The sequence below is a fragment of the Vigna unguiculata genome, chromosome 9 (genome assembly GCF_037176805.1).
Source record: "Vigna unguiculata cultivar grain cowpea cultivar isolate G323 ecotype 2 chromosome 9, ASM3717680v1, whole genome shotgun sequence".
Lineage (NCBI taxonomy): Eukaryota > Viridiplantae > Streptophyta > Magnoliopsida > Fabales > Fabaceae > Vigna > Vigna unguiculata.
The window spans coordinates 12,012,919-12,029,914 of record NC_140800.1 but is presented as its reverse complement, the minus strand read 5'-3'; the positions used below and the strand labels follow the sequence as shown (position 1 = coordinate 12,029,914).

Below are 16,996 nucleotides of genomic sequence, written 5' to 3'. Positions count from 1 at the left end.
AAAAGTAAAGAGGAAAAGCATGTGCTTTACACGAAACATAAAATTTTTCCCAATCAAATACTAAAGGTCATAAAGAATTTACCAGTAAATCAATCACAAACTTATATACATATGACTTAATATATATATATATATATATATATATATATATATTAGAATATTTTGGGTTAAACTTACCAGTATAAGCCGATTTTTGTGATATACATTGAAACCGTGGATATTGACTTGAGGAGCTTCCTTAAGAAATCCAATTGTTGTGATTGTCAAAGCTGTTCCCTACAAAGAAAATCCAAATAACAATACTTAAACAATGTGTAAGGAAATACAACTAGCAGAATATTAAGTCAAACTAGGCTTGTGGGGTGTGCTTTCCACATACATCCTAGTGAAGACGCTTGACTAAGGATTTGTCAAACAAAGCATGATTGAGAGGCATTACATAATTCATTTTGCTTAAGAGGCCATTGACATGTACCAACATGGGAGAAAACTAAACAAACGTGTTTGTGACAAGAGAAAAAGTTGCATTATAGCCATTACAAAATTATTAATAAAACCCCTTAACCACAAAAACCATAGATTCTCTTTGACTTGAAAAACTACTTGCATCCAAAGAATTTGTAATCTTGTCAAAGGGAAATAAGGGACCAAGTATCTTAGAGTGGAGCACTAATCTCAAACATCAAGGCTTCAATCCTAATAGGATGAGAATTCTTGTTTATATAGATTATGACTGCATATTAATGAAAAGAGTAGGGAGAATTATAGGTAGTATTATGCCACACTTGAAATGACTTTGCATTGGTGAGTTTGAGTGGTTTGTGCTAGAAGATGATGGGATTGCCTTAGTTGTGGACTAGCGTCTTGAGATTGATGAGTTGCAAAAAAAGAGGATGTTGTTGTTAATAAAAGAGAGGATGCTCTGAACCGCCATGAACACTCCTAACCACCACTCCACAATGCCCAAAAAACCCTCTTGACTCACCAATTCGGTTGCAGACTCACAGTGAGTCCATCGACTTTGCTCCAAAATGGAGTTTGCTTCCGAGTCAACTCACCAAGGGTGAGTGGAAATGTAAACTCGGACGAGTTAACTCGCGAGTTTGATAACCATGTTTGCAAGCATATCCAACTAAAATAGGTGTGAGCATCAACAAATGAAGTGTAGTAAGAGAAACTACAATTAGATGGTAATGGCACATGGACCCACAAGTCACTTTAGATTAACCAAAAGGTTTGCAAATAAGTAGTACAAGAAAGTAAGACAATGAACTTTGCATAGACGAGGAAAAATGCTAAGTGACATTTCAGTAAACAAGGAATACTACATCTTTTGAATATAGTCCTATGAACACAAATATTTAGTGACCATAACAGTGACAAACTTAACACTAAATGTTAGAATAGTGGTCATGCCCACAACCACTACATGGGCCACAATAACCACAACCACTACCTTGATCAACAAAACCTTTGAAGGTGCAATTTCCACATTTAGAATCAAAGGAAGCGTTGATATCTCAAAATCTTATGTTAGCTTGCAAAGAAATTGGCAAAGTAGCTAGCAGGATTGTCGCTTCAATTGGATTGATTGAGGCAATAGATTGCTTCTCCAACTTTTTAAATCACGCTTCATGTAAAAGGAGAATCTCCACTCATCAATTGTGAGTGGAAGAAATTTGCTATTGATTAATCCTTCAATGATAACATCAAATTGTTCTTTGGTAAAAACAACAATCATTGTTAGTGGTTAACACATCAACCTGTGCTTGAATATGGAGAAGACATTCAGAATCAGCAGTTATCACAAGTTGTATCATTGGCGAGCTTTCACATTAGTATGTGAATGGAATCTCATCCCAAAGTTGCCACCATAAATTGCCTCCTATAGCACAAGTGGGCATTTCTTGTGACATGGAGATTGGAGCACGAAGAGAAGTTAATCTTGTTTCCACACAAGATACTAAACAGTCACACAATTGGGATCACAATCCTCAATTGGCACAGTTCTTACGAATTTAAGGATTAACAAGGAGAAGATGAAAATTGAGTCCCTTAATAATAGATTCAACCTTTATAGGATTTTGAAATCAAGCTTTTCATGATTGAGTGAAAAATTAGTTGCCAACAATAGTGTTGGAGGAGCAGAGGTGGAGGAAGAGAAAAAATCTTGTAAAGATTTAGATATGGATTTTTTGAGGTCTGTATACCATAATAGAATTTACATAGTAGGGAAAGAAATTGATTTTACTACTAAAGCTTCAACTATTTATAATTATATAGAGATGAGCAAACTATGCTAGTAGACTAACTATAGCAGAGAAACTAACTAGAGTAAGGATAACAAATTCCAACTAACTTAGTTTAGGTAAGCTAATAAACTATAACAAACTAAGAGTTTTAACCAATCCTAAACAAAAAAGGAGATATAGTCAAGCAATGTGTACACTCAAATACCTCTCAATTGATATATATAATTAAAAATATTCTGAAAAGTTAGGCAATAACCTTTGCAGATCCACCAATAAATGGTGCATATTTAACAAATTGAGGATATTTAAGATCATCAGCAATGTTGTGCGGCTTCACAACTTGCCCTCGCAAAATAATTTGAAAACATTCTGGGATCTTCAAGTACAATATGGACAAATATACCTGGGTAACATGAGAATATTAGACTCAAGAAAATTCAACCTTAAATTTCCACTACACCATAATTTGCTAAATCAAGCATACATGTAAGGAGTAACGAAACCGATTAGCAATGTGATCCTCATTTATACTCTTCCAAGCTTTAAGTGTATCAATACGCTTGATATCCCCAGCAATACGAATATCCTGCATATAAGAAGTACGCCCATTAGCAACAAAACAAGATTACAAAAACTGAATAAAGCAAGAAAAAATAAAACCAATAAAATAACAAATACAACCTTAGGATCTGTATCAAAGTCTAGCTCCAAATTCCCATCATCGTTGCACCACAAATTGTAGATAATAACTTTAGTACCATGAGATCCAATGTCATCAAACTACAAGAGAGATGAAAATAATATCATCAAGATAGCAACTAATATCATGAAAAAAAATTAGTACGTTATTGTCGTGAATATCATGCAATGTGTTGAACAATCGGAAATAGGGACATTTAATCTTCGTTATCTTTCAAGTAGTTCAGTTAATGATTAGCATACTTCAATGTAGTGTTAGTGGGGGGAGTTGAACCCACTAACCTTATATTTAGCACTTTCGTGATCATTCTTGTTTTAAAGAAATCCATGTGTTGAGTAGTAACGAGCACGTTCAAAAAATTTCCTTTCACTTTGACTAATCTTTTGGACATCACAAGATAGTTTATTTTAGGATATCATATAGTTTATCTTTAGGATATTATGAGATGTTTGTTTCCTATTTTTTGTTTTTTCTTCATCGATTTTACATTTCAAAAAGTCATATTAATGATTGTACATCAAATACAACTAAGATACAAATTTTGTTTCTTTCAACTTAGTACTAAAGCACCCAATCTCAGGAGCTGGATTTTCATTGCTTAATATATTGTGATTGTTCATTGCGACACAATTTATCATGCATACTTTGTGGTTACATTCATCACACACTGTCGATATGGTGTTGTTCATCACCCATTGTCCACATGTACTCTTCATGGAAGTAGAGAAAATAATCACTTTGAGCCCTAATAACTTTCTAAATTTGGTGGGTTCTTATCAACTTAATGGTTGTAACTATCTACATCGCATGTAAATACTACTCCAAAAGGGTGTATAAAGTTGAGCCACATTCAAAGGGATCATTCTCGTACAAACAATATAAGTTACAAAGCAAATCACTATGAAATTAGACAATTATCAGGGCGAAAGGGAAAATGTAGAAACTAACTTGTTTCAGCAGATCTGCCTCTGATGAATATGGTGACCAACGCAACAGCAAGGATAAATTAGACATAAAATGCTCATTGCCATTTAATACTTTCAATGATCCAGTGGATGTATTAAATTCATAATTCACCTGAAAAAGATAGGTTAGTGGAGTAAGTTGCAACTAATAGAAGCTTTTTACCATAGAAAATTTATCAGGAGATGGATAGAATAAACAGTGCATCAAATCATCATGGTGACAATGTACAATATAATTCCCACAACTCGATATGATGAGGTAGAAGATTTGCATGAACCACAATCCAAATGTTGATCATGCAAATCTGAGTTTACGCAGATCACACCAAAGCACGTCAGGTAAAAAGAGTGACTAAACCATTGTCTCCTCTCTTTTTCTATGTTGGGTGTTGATGTTGGCTGAGCAGGTCTGGACCCTTGTTGTAGCAGGTCCCCAGTTTTTGATGCTGTATTGCTGTTTTGATGTTCTACTATTTGTGTTGTTGTCAGTAATACTGGCTGCTCTTTGTTTGTTGTATGCTACTGTGTTATGTTGAAGAATGGGTCAAGCTAAAATGAAAAATGTTGACACTACTTGACAGTAATGTGAAAGTATTTCCCCACACATCTTGAATATTTTGCTTCAATGTGTGTTGGGTGGAGTTGCGAGAATGACACACATCTTGCTGGAACAAAGGCAATGTGAATGATTGTGTAAATGTTCTAGATGATGTTATGGAAATAGTTGTTAAGCCATTCAAGGATAAAGAAGAAGAGGAAAGATGGCAACTCTTAGGAAGAAGTAACAAAAGGAAAGGTGGGAACACCTAACACTGTCAAACACAATGAATGCAGTCTGTAAAGATAGAGATGTTGTGATTCAAGAAATTTGTAATTGCACAAATGATAACGCATTACCATTTCAGTCTGTAAGAAATCCATTTTTTGTCACACTGTGTTGAAGGTTGTAAGAGAATATAGTAGGGGTTTCAGGACTCCTAGCTATCAAGAGACGTGGATTTCTTTTATAGAAGAAATGGGTGATAACATCCATAAAGGTCTAGAGAAATATAAAAAAGATAGGGAGAAATGGGGATGCACCCGGTGTTTTCTAAAAACTGACATCACACAATGGCAATGCAAACCAGGCATTTATGGCAGCAAATCATTACCACTTCAGACATCACACATGGCGTCGTGGAACAGCATAGCAGAAATCACATTGTTGATCAGCACCTCATCTTGAGGAAGAAAAAGCTGGGTCAATGCAACCTGATCCAACCCAAGGATAGTGGAACCCTAATTTTGTTAATTTTATGTTTGTTCATTACACATGGATCACTTTCCCTGACGCAGTCCCCCTGACACAGACAGCCAGGACCCTAGTCTTCTTTTACATCTTTTGTTTGCAGCACCACCATCCCCCTTTTTCTCCATTTCTACTCGATAAATATGTTTTGTGGAAGTCTTGAAATTGAACATAATGGGGTTTGCTTTGTCTAAGAGTAAAATATGCTTTCAATATAGCGAGTATTGGAACATTTCCTTTTAGTACAATAAGAAAAAAAAAAAGAACAAATTTAATACAAGTTTAATTTTGTTAGTTTTTTTCAACTCCATTAAGGATTCTGTTAAATGTGCACATGAAACTGCTTTACCAACATACATATGATTTTGTTACATAAAGATTAACGTATATGACTATTATATATTTATTTTGCAAATTCGAATCAAATTAAGTATTGTTTAGTGGAAGCTAATGTTTACATTCAAGTAAGGATTGAAGAAAAATGAAGGTCATCGTAATAATTCATGGAAGCTATTAATGGTGACTTGAAATGTTCATGGAAGATAACAGCACAAGACAAAAGAGGAATATACTTGTGGTTTGATGTAAATACATAATTTTGCTTTGTTTCCTGGTGCTTCTCCGGTGACTCAACCATCATGCAACATGATTCCACTCAATCAAGTCCTCAAGTCAGACTACTAAAGGAATTAAACTTATTGTATTAAGATCTTTTGTTTATTGTACTAAAAAGGAAATGTCTCAATACTTATTGTACTGAAAGCATATTTTACCCTTGATTTAATTGTTATTTATATTTCTAGACTAGTTATTAATATTAATTTTATGGTTGCCTTCCATTATTGCATTGCAATTGTATGTAGAAGTAGCATTTAAACCAAAACCTTCAACTAGTTAAAAATGAAAAATACCAATTACCATGGGCACTACAATTCTGTCAAGCTGTGTTTGTGTCAAATATGTATATGACAGAAGTCCAATGCTTTGAGTCAAAATCCTGTTCAAGACAGAAACAGTAAGAAAAATAATAATTTGTTACCCCTCTAACCTCATACATTGTTGGCTTGCTGAAAAGCCTCCTTATCTTCCAGCCAAGAAATTAAGTGCAGCAATTAGTCAAAAAGGCCAAGGGGAATCAGGTAAAGATCAATAATAATAATGAACGTAAATAGAATTGATTAACATTAGAGAGCAGATTATTTCAATTTTGGAAAAACCTTATATTTCACATTTCTCTGAGGTTATAAAAAGAAAAGGAAAATAAAGGCAAATTCATTCATTTTTTTTTCTGTAAACAAAAATCAACTAAAAAATATATGAACAAATACATCTGAGTGAGTATGGCCTTCAAAATATAAATAATAATAATACTTATACTTTCTTCAAGATAATAAGGTGACTGCAAATACAGCAGGCGACTCATTGCCTTCACCAACTTTAGTGTAATGTTACGTTCACTAGTAGATGCATACCTATTGTTTAGATGGCAACTGAAGACTATGACATCTGCACCAAGCCTCATAGTACTGGTCTTGAAGCCATTTCCATCTAAAAGACCCAATTGAAAAATAAATATGAAAGGGAATATGAAAATAATAGCAGAAAAATAAGTCAAAATCCATACATCGTCCAATAGCAAACTGTGACTTCTTATCTGAAAATCCAAAACTCATGCAACGCCGCATTGCCTCTGGATCCATTCCACCACCATCATCTAATTGCCAAGTGTTATTAGGATCATATAAAAACAATTAGAATCACAGTATACAGTGCAAATATGAAAGACTCAGGCTACAAGTTTAAAGCCACAATAAAGACGAAAAAACATACGTTCCTATATAAAGAATTCCAAAAGCAATATACCTTGAATCAACAACGCTGGACTCCCATCCCTTGGATTTGAAGTTTTATCTACAATGACAAAGGTAGCCCCATTTTGGATCTATCCTAAGAATAAATGTTAACAATGCAAAACAAAATAGGAACAAAAATCAAATAAAAATATGTATTGAAGGCTTAAAAGATGGAAAAGGCATAAAACAATAATAGCAACAGACATTTATGTTCACGAATAATACATGCAATGAACTATCCCTAGGCATAGACAATAGCTTAGTATGCTGCAGATGACAAAAGAAAATGACATGTAATATGACATTTAAAATATCATGCAGTTCAATAGTTCAAACATTAGGAATAATAACCTCATCAACTGCATTATCAAGAAGCTCCGCTATGGCTGCAAACAGAAAAAAAGAAAAAGATCAGATCCTGGAAAAATATCAACGAAGGTGGTCTATTAAAATGGTTATAATAAGACACAAGTGATGGTAAGAACATACCACCAAATGCCCACTTATGGGAAGTTGCATTTGAGTGGAGGAACATGGGGTGCACGTGTAGATAACTTTTAGCATCTGCAACCCAAAGAGCATAACAAAGGGGTAAGAACTGCAGTCCCCATGTAAGTCAGGCAGGAAGAAATTTGGCAACAATTAAATATATATATTTATATGGACTTGTAGACAGAACATTGTGTAGGGGTCACATTCATAGAACCAAATTTGAAACATATATCAATCTGACCAAAATAATATATTGGATTACTTTGAACTGTGACTTTAGAACCAATCCCATCATCATAGTTTCCAGCTTTCCAAAACTGCCTGCACAGGGGTGCTGCACCAATGGGTGACACGTAAGAAATGCCTGTGTCATCAACTGGTGATGGTCCCTGCTCCAATACACTGGAGTTACTATGACCTGTACTTGGACCATTAGAACTTAGGTTTTCTTCAGAATCTTGTCCAGTTATATGACTTTGATATCTCTTATCCTTAACAAAATCTCCCTCCAACTTAACAGCTTTCAAACCAACTGTTTCACTTTCATCATCACTAGATAAATCCACAATTTCTGCAGGGCCCATATTTATCCCTATAATCACAGTAAATTATAAGAAAACAGGTTAAGATGACAAAACAACAATGTAACGTAAAGTAACTAAAGTGTGCAGGCTCAGATTCAATAAATAACACTTAAATATTAAAGTTGAAAAGTTTCTCCCAAAAACCCCTTGAAAAAATTAAACTCATTGTACCAATCATGACCATCTCAAATCCCCACACATAGCATGACAATAAGTTTATAAAACCCATAGGTCATTTTCATTCGAGGTTTAGCTTCAGTTGTAACAATAGTTACATTTGAACTTCAAGGAGAGAAAGTGTAGTCAAAGAAATCAAACTATGAAAACAGAAAATTACTTCCCAAAGAAAAAACAAATAGGCAACAATAGTAACAAACTGAAACACATTATCAGATAACGAAAAATGAAAAACGAAACAAAGCAGGGAACAAAATCACAAACAAGGGCGATTCCATAAATTATAGAAGAAGAAAAGAAAATATAGTGAGTAGGGGTTAGGGTTTTCGTTTTGATAAAAGAACTCAAACAAATGCTTACCAGAAATAGAAAAAAGGAGAATGCGGAAGGATTACAGAGATTGGAGATTGAGATTGTTATCACAGAAAGGAATAGTGTGAGAGGAGAAGAGAGGGAAAAAGAAGTTAACTAGTGTTCGACGGGTGTCGACGCCGCAAGATTAAAGTAACCAACCTCTCTCTCCGATTTCGATCTCCTTTTCGTGATTTTGTTTTTCTATTACGTCTCTCCCGCGTTCATAGATGCATAATACTACTTATCATCTTTCCAATAGACATTCATTAACAAAAACACCTAACCTCTTGTGACCGTGTTCAATTTTTAATTTACACTGGTGGGAAATAATACCAAACTTTTATGTTATTTTATAAAATATAATTATTCTAATTATTATTAAAATAAAAATGTTATTCAATTTATAAAAATATATTCTTAATAGATATAAAATTTTAAGAGTAACATGATGAAAAAAATAATTTATATTAATAAAAAAAATTGGTAGTAAAATATGTACACTAAAAATATTATGATCAAACAGTTATTAAAAATAATTCTCTTTATAAGTTATAAGTACAATACAAAAAAAAAATTATATACCAGCAAACATGTATCTATTTCTTAATAATATTATTATCATAATTATAAAAATAAATACAAATGCTTTTAATAGTTGTATTTCTATAATTATTTTAGTTTAAAAATATTAAATTAAAAAATAGGTCAAATATAAAAAAATATTACATTTGAAAAGTAATTATTTAAAAGATAAATTTGGTAAAGTAATTATTAAATTTATAAAAATAGTTATTTAAAGGATGAAAGTAAAAACAAAAATTATGTAGACCAAATAATCTCTTTTATATAATAGTATATGGTGAATTTTAAGAAAATATATATGTGTAAATTATGTGAATCTTAGAAAAATATATATGTAAATTATGGGAATTTTAAAATATATATACATATAACTTTTTTTAAGTTGTGTTGTGTGTGGATAAACTTTTGATTTTATTTTTCCAGTGGAGGTTAAATATTTGATATTTTTACATGTCTGCACTTTCCTTATTTTGGGATTCAATGCATTTCAAATGTATTTTTTTTGAATTCAATGCATTTTAAATGTAAATTCCAATGAATCTCTTGTCGGAATCTTGATGTCCTGTGAAATTTTAAAACAATCCCTTAAGTGCATGGATTTTTAATTATCTCTCACCATAATAAAAAAGTAAAAATTAATTTTTTTTATTAAATTTACAAAAGAAAATGTAAAAATATAAAATAAATCATTTTTATTATAAGCAGTATTTTATTTTTAGATAATTATTAAATTAAAAAAAATCAACATCAGAAAAGTAAATTAATAAAATAAAACTATTTATTTCATAATTTAATTATAAAGAGATTTTATTTATTTTGTATAAAAAAATTTAATTAAAAAATATTAACTTTAAAAAAACTAGTCAAATTAAAAACAACAATTAAATTTTTAAGAAATAGTTATATCATGAATAAAATTGATAAAATAATTATTTTAATTTAAAAAAATATTTAAAAATTAAAACTGGAAAGAAATCGTGGACACTAAAAAAAATATTATATTTTTATATGGTATATATATGGTGTATAGATTATAAATTATTATTATTTATTATTTATAAACCAACTAATCTCCAATTACAAATTATTTTTTCACGGAATAAAGTTATATCTATGGTTTATTACATTACTGCTTGAATTCTTATAAAAATATTGAAATTAAAAAAAAAATTCTAAAAAGGATGCAAGGCACAAATAAAATTAATTGGAATAAAGTTGTAGACAATTAATGATAATGGTTAGTGGTTACACATAAAATATTAAACAATTAATATTTTAGCTCTAATATTTTAAAGAAAAATTATTTTGAAAGTAAAGTACCAAGACATTATTTACCTTATGCATGCATATATATCACATTTTATCAAAATGTTAATTAACATATATAGACAAATACACTATTGATTAGAGAAACAAACAAGGTCTACCTAAATCATTTTGTTGAGAATAGTCTTTACATCATCAAAAATATATTGGGAGGGCCTCACCTACTATGATAAATTAGGTTAAAAATCTTTATTCTCCCAGTCAAAGGATAAATTATCAAGCTAGTCTACCAAATTAGTTATCTAAATATTTGATAAATTTTTAATATGTAACCACTAACCATTTAAGTTATATATATATATATATATATATATATATATATATATATATATATATATATATATATATATATATATATATATATATATATATATAATCAACTTAGTTATCTAAATATTTTATAAAAGTTTTAATTAATTGATCAATACCTCTAATTGAACATATTAATTTATGTTTTAATTTTTGAGTAATGTACAAGTTGGCTAATTGGAACACTAACTTGGAACACCGTTACTAGTAACATAAGTGCATTATCATTTACAATATCCTAAATAATAAGGTGTAGGCACAAAAGTATATATTTGTCCGAGTTCTTGATAATGTTGGTAATATTTTTTATCACAATTACTTAATTACTTATCTTATTGGTTTGGAGAAGTGCAAAAGTCATTTGCATAAACGTATTTTGTGAATAAAAGGGGATAAATTTCTCATACATTTAGATCTTTGTAAGAAGTTTGATGTGACCTGCAAATATTTGGATCGATGAAAAGTGGATTGTCTTGGTGAAAGGTTCTATGAATTTGCTTTGTCTACACTTGAGGATATGAGAAGGGTTTTGGTGGTTGGAGTTTGGAACTTATTTTTCGAAATCCTTTGTGTTTTTGTTTGGACTAAAGATTTTGGTCCAAGTCCAACTTCTATGAAGCTCACGAAAACCCAATATTAGGTGTGCATACATGGCTTTCCTTTGGAATATTGGCAGTCAAAGGCGATTTTTTTAACTACACTGGTATTGGCAACCCTTATCTTTAAATGAGCATACCAAGAATAAGTCTCGAGGTTTCTTTGCACATGTCTTAGTTGATGTTGATTTGTTATCTTATTCGCCTAATCAAATTTTGGTGGAAAGGTTAGGATTTACGTTTATTGTTGACGTAGAGTATGAGACATTGTCTCCTTTTTGTTTTAAATGTAAAATAATTAGTCATGATTTATCTAATTGTAAATGGTTATAACAAGATTCCAATGTAATTACTGGTGGAGAGAAAAAAGTTGGCAAAAAAATACAACTTTATCTCCTAAGGTGGTTGGTGCCTAGGATGGGAATAAGGGTCTCAATGTTTGATTTTAAAGTCTTGGCGGTTGTTGTTCGTTGTGGAGCCTATTTTGGAGCCTATTGTGGAACTTGTTTTGGAGCCTGTGGTGGAATTTACGGTGGAGCCTATGGTTGGGTCTGTGGTGGACTTGTGGGCGAGCCTATGTTGGATATTAGGGGTGGAAAAACAGGTTGGGCCCAATCCCCTCAGCCTGTGTTAAAAGGGACGAGTCAGGTTGAAGGTTTCAACCCATCAGTCTGTTTTGTGATATTTCAATAAAAAACTTACTAATGACCTCTCTTATAATGTGATTTTTTCATAGTTATTCTTGTATATTGCAGGACAAGAAACTAGAGAGGACGGTTGGACATTTTAGAGAATGGAATGATCTTACTATTTGGGAGACTTGAACCAACTATTATGAGTCACTCTTTGATGATCAAATCTTCAATACACGACCAGGAAAAAAATCAATTGTATCATTATCATCTTGGACATCCCTCATTTTGTGTTAGAAAACTTTTGTTTCCTTATTTGTTTAAGGATTTGAATTTGAATATGCATAATCTTCAATGTGAGGTGTGTGAATTGACAAAAAACAAACCTGTTATATTTCCTCCGACTTGCAATAAAATAAGTTCTAATGTTTTTATCAGGCCCATATTAATGTGTGAGGTCCCTTTAATGTTTTAAATATTTTAGGACTTAAATGGTCTATTACTTTTATTAATGATTGTATAAGGGTAATATGGCTTTTTCTCCTTAAAAACAAATCTGAGGTTAGTTATGTTATGAAATTTGTAGCACTGATTAAAAATCAATTTGGGGTGGTTCTTAAGAAATTTAGGTCTAATAATGTTAAAGATTATTCATGAATCTTCTTGTGTTTATACACATCAACAAAATGGTGGTTGAACAAAAAAATAGACATATTTTAGAATAAACGAAAGCACTCCTCTTTCAAAACAATGTTCCAAAACGATTTTGGAGGGAAGTCATTCTCGATGTCACTTATTTAATGAATAGGTTACCCTATATTGTTTTACAATTAAAAACTCCTATGGAGGTATTTTATTCTTTTCACTCGAATATAAATCATTCTCATAGCCTTCCTTCTACAATATTTGGTTGTGTTTCTTTTGTCCATATTCATGAACAATAAAAGGGAAAACTTTATCCAAGGGCACCTAAATGTACTTTATTAGGGTACTATTTCACACAAATAGAGTATAAGTGTTTTCATTCTTCTAAGAAACATTTTGTCTCAAGGGATGTCACTTTCAATGAGCAAGTTAGCTATTTTGACTGTCTTCATCTTTAAGGAGGGATTTTAGGGAAAATGATGAGCCTATGAATGAGTTTATATTTCCAAATTTGTTTTTCAAAAGAAAAATAATACAACTGAAAATTGAACATGTTGAGAAGGAGTGATAAATCAAAATCTTCCTGAAGTTGAATCATGTCAAAAGTTCACACATACAAAAAAAGGCTATTCCAAGATTTGCTCGTATTTATGAGTTGAATCCATTACCATTACAAGAGGTAAATATATTTGAACATGTAAATCCCAATTCCACTAACAATGATGAATCACTTTGTGATGATATGTTATGGAGAATTTAGATATTCCAATTGCCCTTAGAAAAGGAACTAGAGTCATGACTAAACCTTCTTATCCTTTAGCAAATTATCCATCCTTTGAAAAATTCTCTCCTACACATAAAACCTTATCACAAGCCTAAAAACTACAACTATACCTTCTTTTGTATATAAGGCATTCATTGACAAAAAATGGAAACAAACCATGGATTTGGAAATGGAGGCATTGGAGAAGAATAATACTTGGAAGCTAGTTACTCTACCACTTGGAAAAAAACATGTTGGGTGCAAATGAGTTTATACATTAAAATACAAGGCTGATGGAACCATTGCGAGGTACAAGGCTAGACTAGTGGCAAAAGGATTCACTCAAACATATGGAATAGATTACTTGGAGACTTTTACACTAGTTGCAAAAATAAACACGGTTAGAGTTATATTATCCTTAGCAGCAAACCATGACTAGAATTTGTTGTAGATTGATGTGAAAAATGTTTTTTTTTCTACACAGAGATCTTGAAGAAGAAATATACATGGAGGTACCACCTGGATATACGAGACAAAATTGAGGAAAACATAATATGCAAACTTAAAAAGGCATTGTATGACTGAAACAGTCACCTAGAGCATGGTTTGAAAGGTTCATTGAAGTCATGATAAATCTCAAATATAGATAGAGTCAAGGAGATCACACCTTGTTTAGTAAGAATTCTTATTCAAGGGGTAACAATTTTGTTAGTCTATGTAGATGATATTTTTGTGACTTGTAATGGAACGTGAACAACAAAGACTGAGTCAATGTCTGGCTAGAAAATTTGAAATTTAGACCTTGGGAAAATTAAAACATTTCCTTGGAATTGAAGTTGTTTAATTCAAGAAAAAAGTTTTTTTTATATCTCAACAAAAGTATAGTATTGATTTGTTGTAAGAAACAAGTAAATGGCATGCAAACCAACAAGCACACCTACATGCACACATGTTGATCCAAATGTAAAGTTGAGAAATGAAAAGTATGGTGTGATTTTTTATAATGAAATGTATCAAAGGCTGGAAAACTTATTTATTCATCTCACACTATAATTGATATTATTTTTGTTATGAGTTTAGTAAGTCAATTTATGTATAACCCAAGGAAGCCCATTTCCAAACTACTATTAGCATTGCTCTTAGGAAAAGGAATTTTGTTCATAAGAAACAAGAATGTCAGTCTTGAAGCATATATTGATGTTGATTATGCGGGTTCAATTATTGATAGAAGATCAACTATTGGCTATTGCACTTCCCTTGGTGGAAACTTGGTAACTTGGAAGAGTAAAAAGCAAAGTGTGGTAGCCAAATCCAGTTTTATAGTAATGGCTCAAGGGATATGTGTGCTATTGTGACAAAAAATTATACTGGAAGAGTTGAAGATAAAAAGGGATGGATCCCTAAAGCTATATTGTGATAACAAATCAACAATTAGCATAGCCCATCATCTAGTACAACATGATAGAACCAAACATAATGAAGTGGACAAACATTTTATTAAAGAAAAGCTTGACAATGACATGATTTGTGCACCCTACACTTCTTCTCAAGGACAACTTGCATATATACTCACCAAAGGGTTGAACAACAATAATTTTTGAATAATTATATTCAAACTAGGAATGGAAAACATTTATTCACCAACTTGAGGGGAAGTGTTCACATATTTTAGAAAATTTCTGACATTATTCTTATTTATTATAATTATGCATTTATTAGACTTTAATTATGTATATTTTATTTTTATTTTAAAAAATTGTCTAGAAGGATATATATATATATATATATATATATATATATATATATATATATATATATATATATATATATATATATATATATATATATATATATTCAATGTTCTTGAGAATTTGGATATATGAAATATAATATTTGGAGTCAAGAGCTATCACAAATCATTAATCTGGACCAAATCGACTCGACCTTCAACTCTTACTGAATAGTTATTAAAAATTAATTAAAGTCTTGTAGTAGGATGAAACCACCTTAACCCTAACCTAACTCACCTTTAATAGGTTAGGATTTTTTCAACCCACTCATTTAGTGAGTGGATAAAAGTAGTGAAACTTATTTATAAGTGAATTGAGAATGCATGTTTCATGTTTCAAATTGATATCTCTTATCCACGTGATTAAGTGGTCTCCCATTATTTATGTATGGCCATAAGATTTTGTTTCTCTTTGTCTTCCCCTAAGTTCTCCCCACATGTATTTTAGAGAAAAGAACTCCATTAATTTGCTTAGTACTATTGATTTATGTACGTGGGATTTTATTTTTAAGAATCCTTTTGAAAGTAAACTAACCGAGTTTCCATATATTTTCATTCACTAAAAATGCAGAATGTCTACACGGGACCCAAAATGATGTTCAACATTAAGTATTCAATTATTTGGAAACATGAACTAAGATCAGTGTTGAAAGCAGAGGACAATACCTTAGCTTTTCTTTGCCTTGAAAAGGTCCTTCTTCCTTCTAGCGTTTTGGCTTCCTTTCTTCCTTCTCCCCTTTTGTTTTCTTTCTTTGCCTTCTCCTCTTCTCTTTTTAAGTGGCCTCTCTTGCTATTAGGTTAGAATCTTCTACCCCTTTAAAATGGGCTGGACCTTTTTTTTTTTTATAGACCAATTTTATTATATTAACATAAAAACTAGAGAAAAATAAAACTTATCCGAATCAAGAAATTCCTTTTTCACTTTGTCTTATATTTAAAATATAACAATATATAAATATACTATCATCTTTAATGTTATTTAAAAAGATATATTTAAGATAAAGAAAACTACTTTTTATATTTCATAATTATTTTTATAAAAAACTAAATACTAAATATTTATTTTTTCATATAAAAGGATTTTTTTCACATTTCTTTTATTAATTTTCATTATTTTAATTCTCTTGCTTTTTTTCAAATTAATGTTATTTTATTTAATCAAAGTTGTCGCAACTAAAATCGCGATGGACGACGAACTAAATTAAATTTGTAAAAACAGAGATTGGAGTCGCCACCATACTTTATTCTGAAAAACTACGAAAAAAACAAAAAGATAAGACAAGATATGCAAAAAAAAATATTTTGGATCCAAGAGTCGGTTACGCGTGGGGAAGATATTAACACCCCACATCGTCCGTCATAAGACGATACCTTTAATTAAATGTGCAAAAGTTATATGGTTTTCAAAATATTTAATTTTCCCCAAAAATAGTAATAAAAGAATGTACAAAAAAACAAATATAATTTTTTGATTTTTTAGGGCCCGACGAGGATTAATTATCGCTCATACGTATCTCCATGTGAATGGAGAATCAGAGTTACGTAGTTCTTTATGAAAAACTATTTGAGAAACTTTTTTATTTGATTTTTTTATAATTTTAAAAACTTTTTTTTTATATTTGTTTTTGGAATTTTGAATTATTTGGGAATAGGTATCATGCGACGCGAGCGGTTGGACAAACACTAAAA

The 16,996-nt window shown here is 31.1% G+C and overlaps 1 protein-coding gene across 3 annotated transcripts in view; it reads right to left on the bottom strand.

Moving 5' to 3' along the window:
- The window catches only part of DMS11 (Histidine kinase-, DNA gyrase B-, and HSP90-like ATPase family protein), a 28,234-nt gene extending 12,147 nt beyond the window's left edge, over positions 1 to 16,087 (bottom strand). The window contains exons 1-13 of one of the 3 annotated variants that reach the window (XM_028048442.2): positions 15,974 to 16,087; positions 7,813 to 8,142; positions 7,548 to 7,622; positions 7,410 to 7,444; positions 7,069 to 7,147; positions 6,830 to 6,919; positions 6,678 to 6,753; positions 6,124 to 6,202; positions 3,901 to 4,029; positions 2,934 to 3,032; positions 2,737 to 2,838; positions 2,509 to 2,655; positions 178 to 276 (exon numbers count right to left, since the gene is read on the bottom strand). In XM_028048442.2, coding sequence (XP_027904243.1) covers positions 178 to 276; positions 2,509 to 2,655; positions 2,737 to 2,838; positions 2,934 to 3,032; positions 3,901 to 4,029; positions 6,124 to 6,202; positions 6,678 to 6,753; positions 6,830 to 6,919; positions 7,069 to 7,147; positions 7,410 to 7,444; positions 7,548 to 7,622; positions 7,813 to 8,134 — 1,332 coding nt within the window. In that variant the 5' untranslated portion in view covers positions 8,135 to 8,142; positions 15,974 to 16,087. Of the gene's footprint in view, positions 1 to 177; positions 277 to 2,508; positions 2,656 to 2,736; positions 2,839 to 2,933; positions 3,033 to 3,900; positions 4,030 to 6,123; positions 6,203 to 6,677; positions 6,754 to 6,829; positions 6,920 to 7,068; positions 7,148 to 7,409; positions 7,445 to 7,547; positions 7,623 to 7,812; positions 8,143 to 8,671; positions 8,946 to 15,973 lie in introns of those variants that run through there. The other 2 variants (XM_028048441.2, XM_028048439.2) reach the window with 2 other exon arrangements.
- Positions 16,088 to 16,996: the final 909 nt, after the last annotated feature.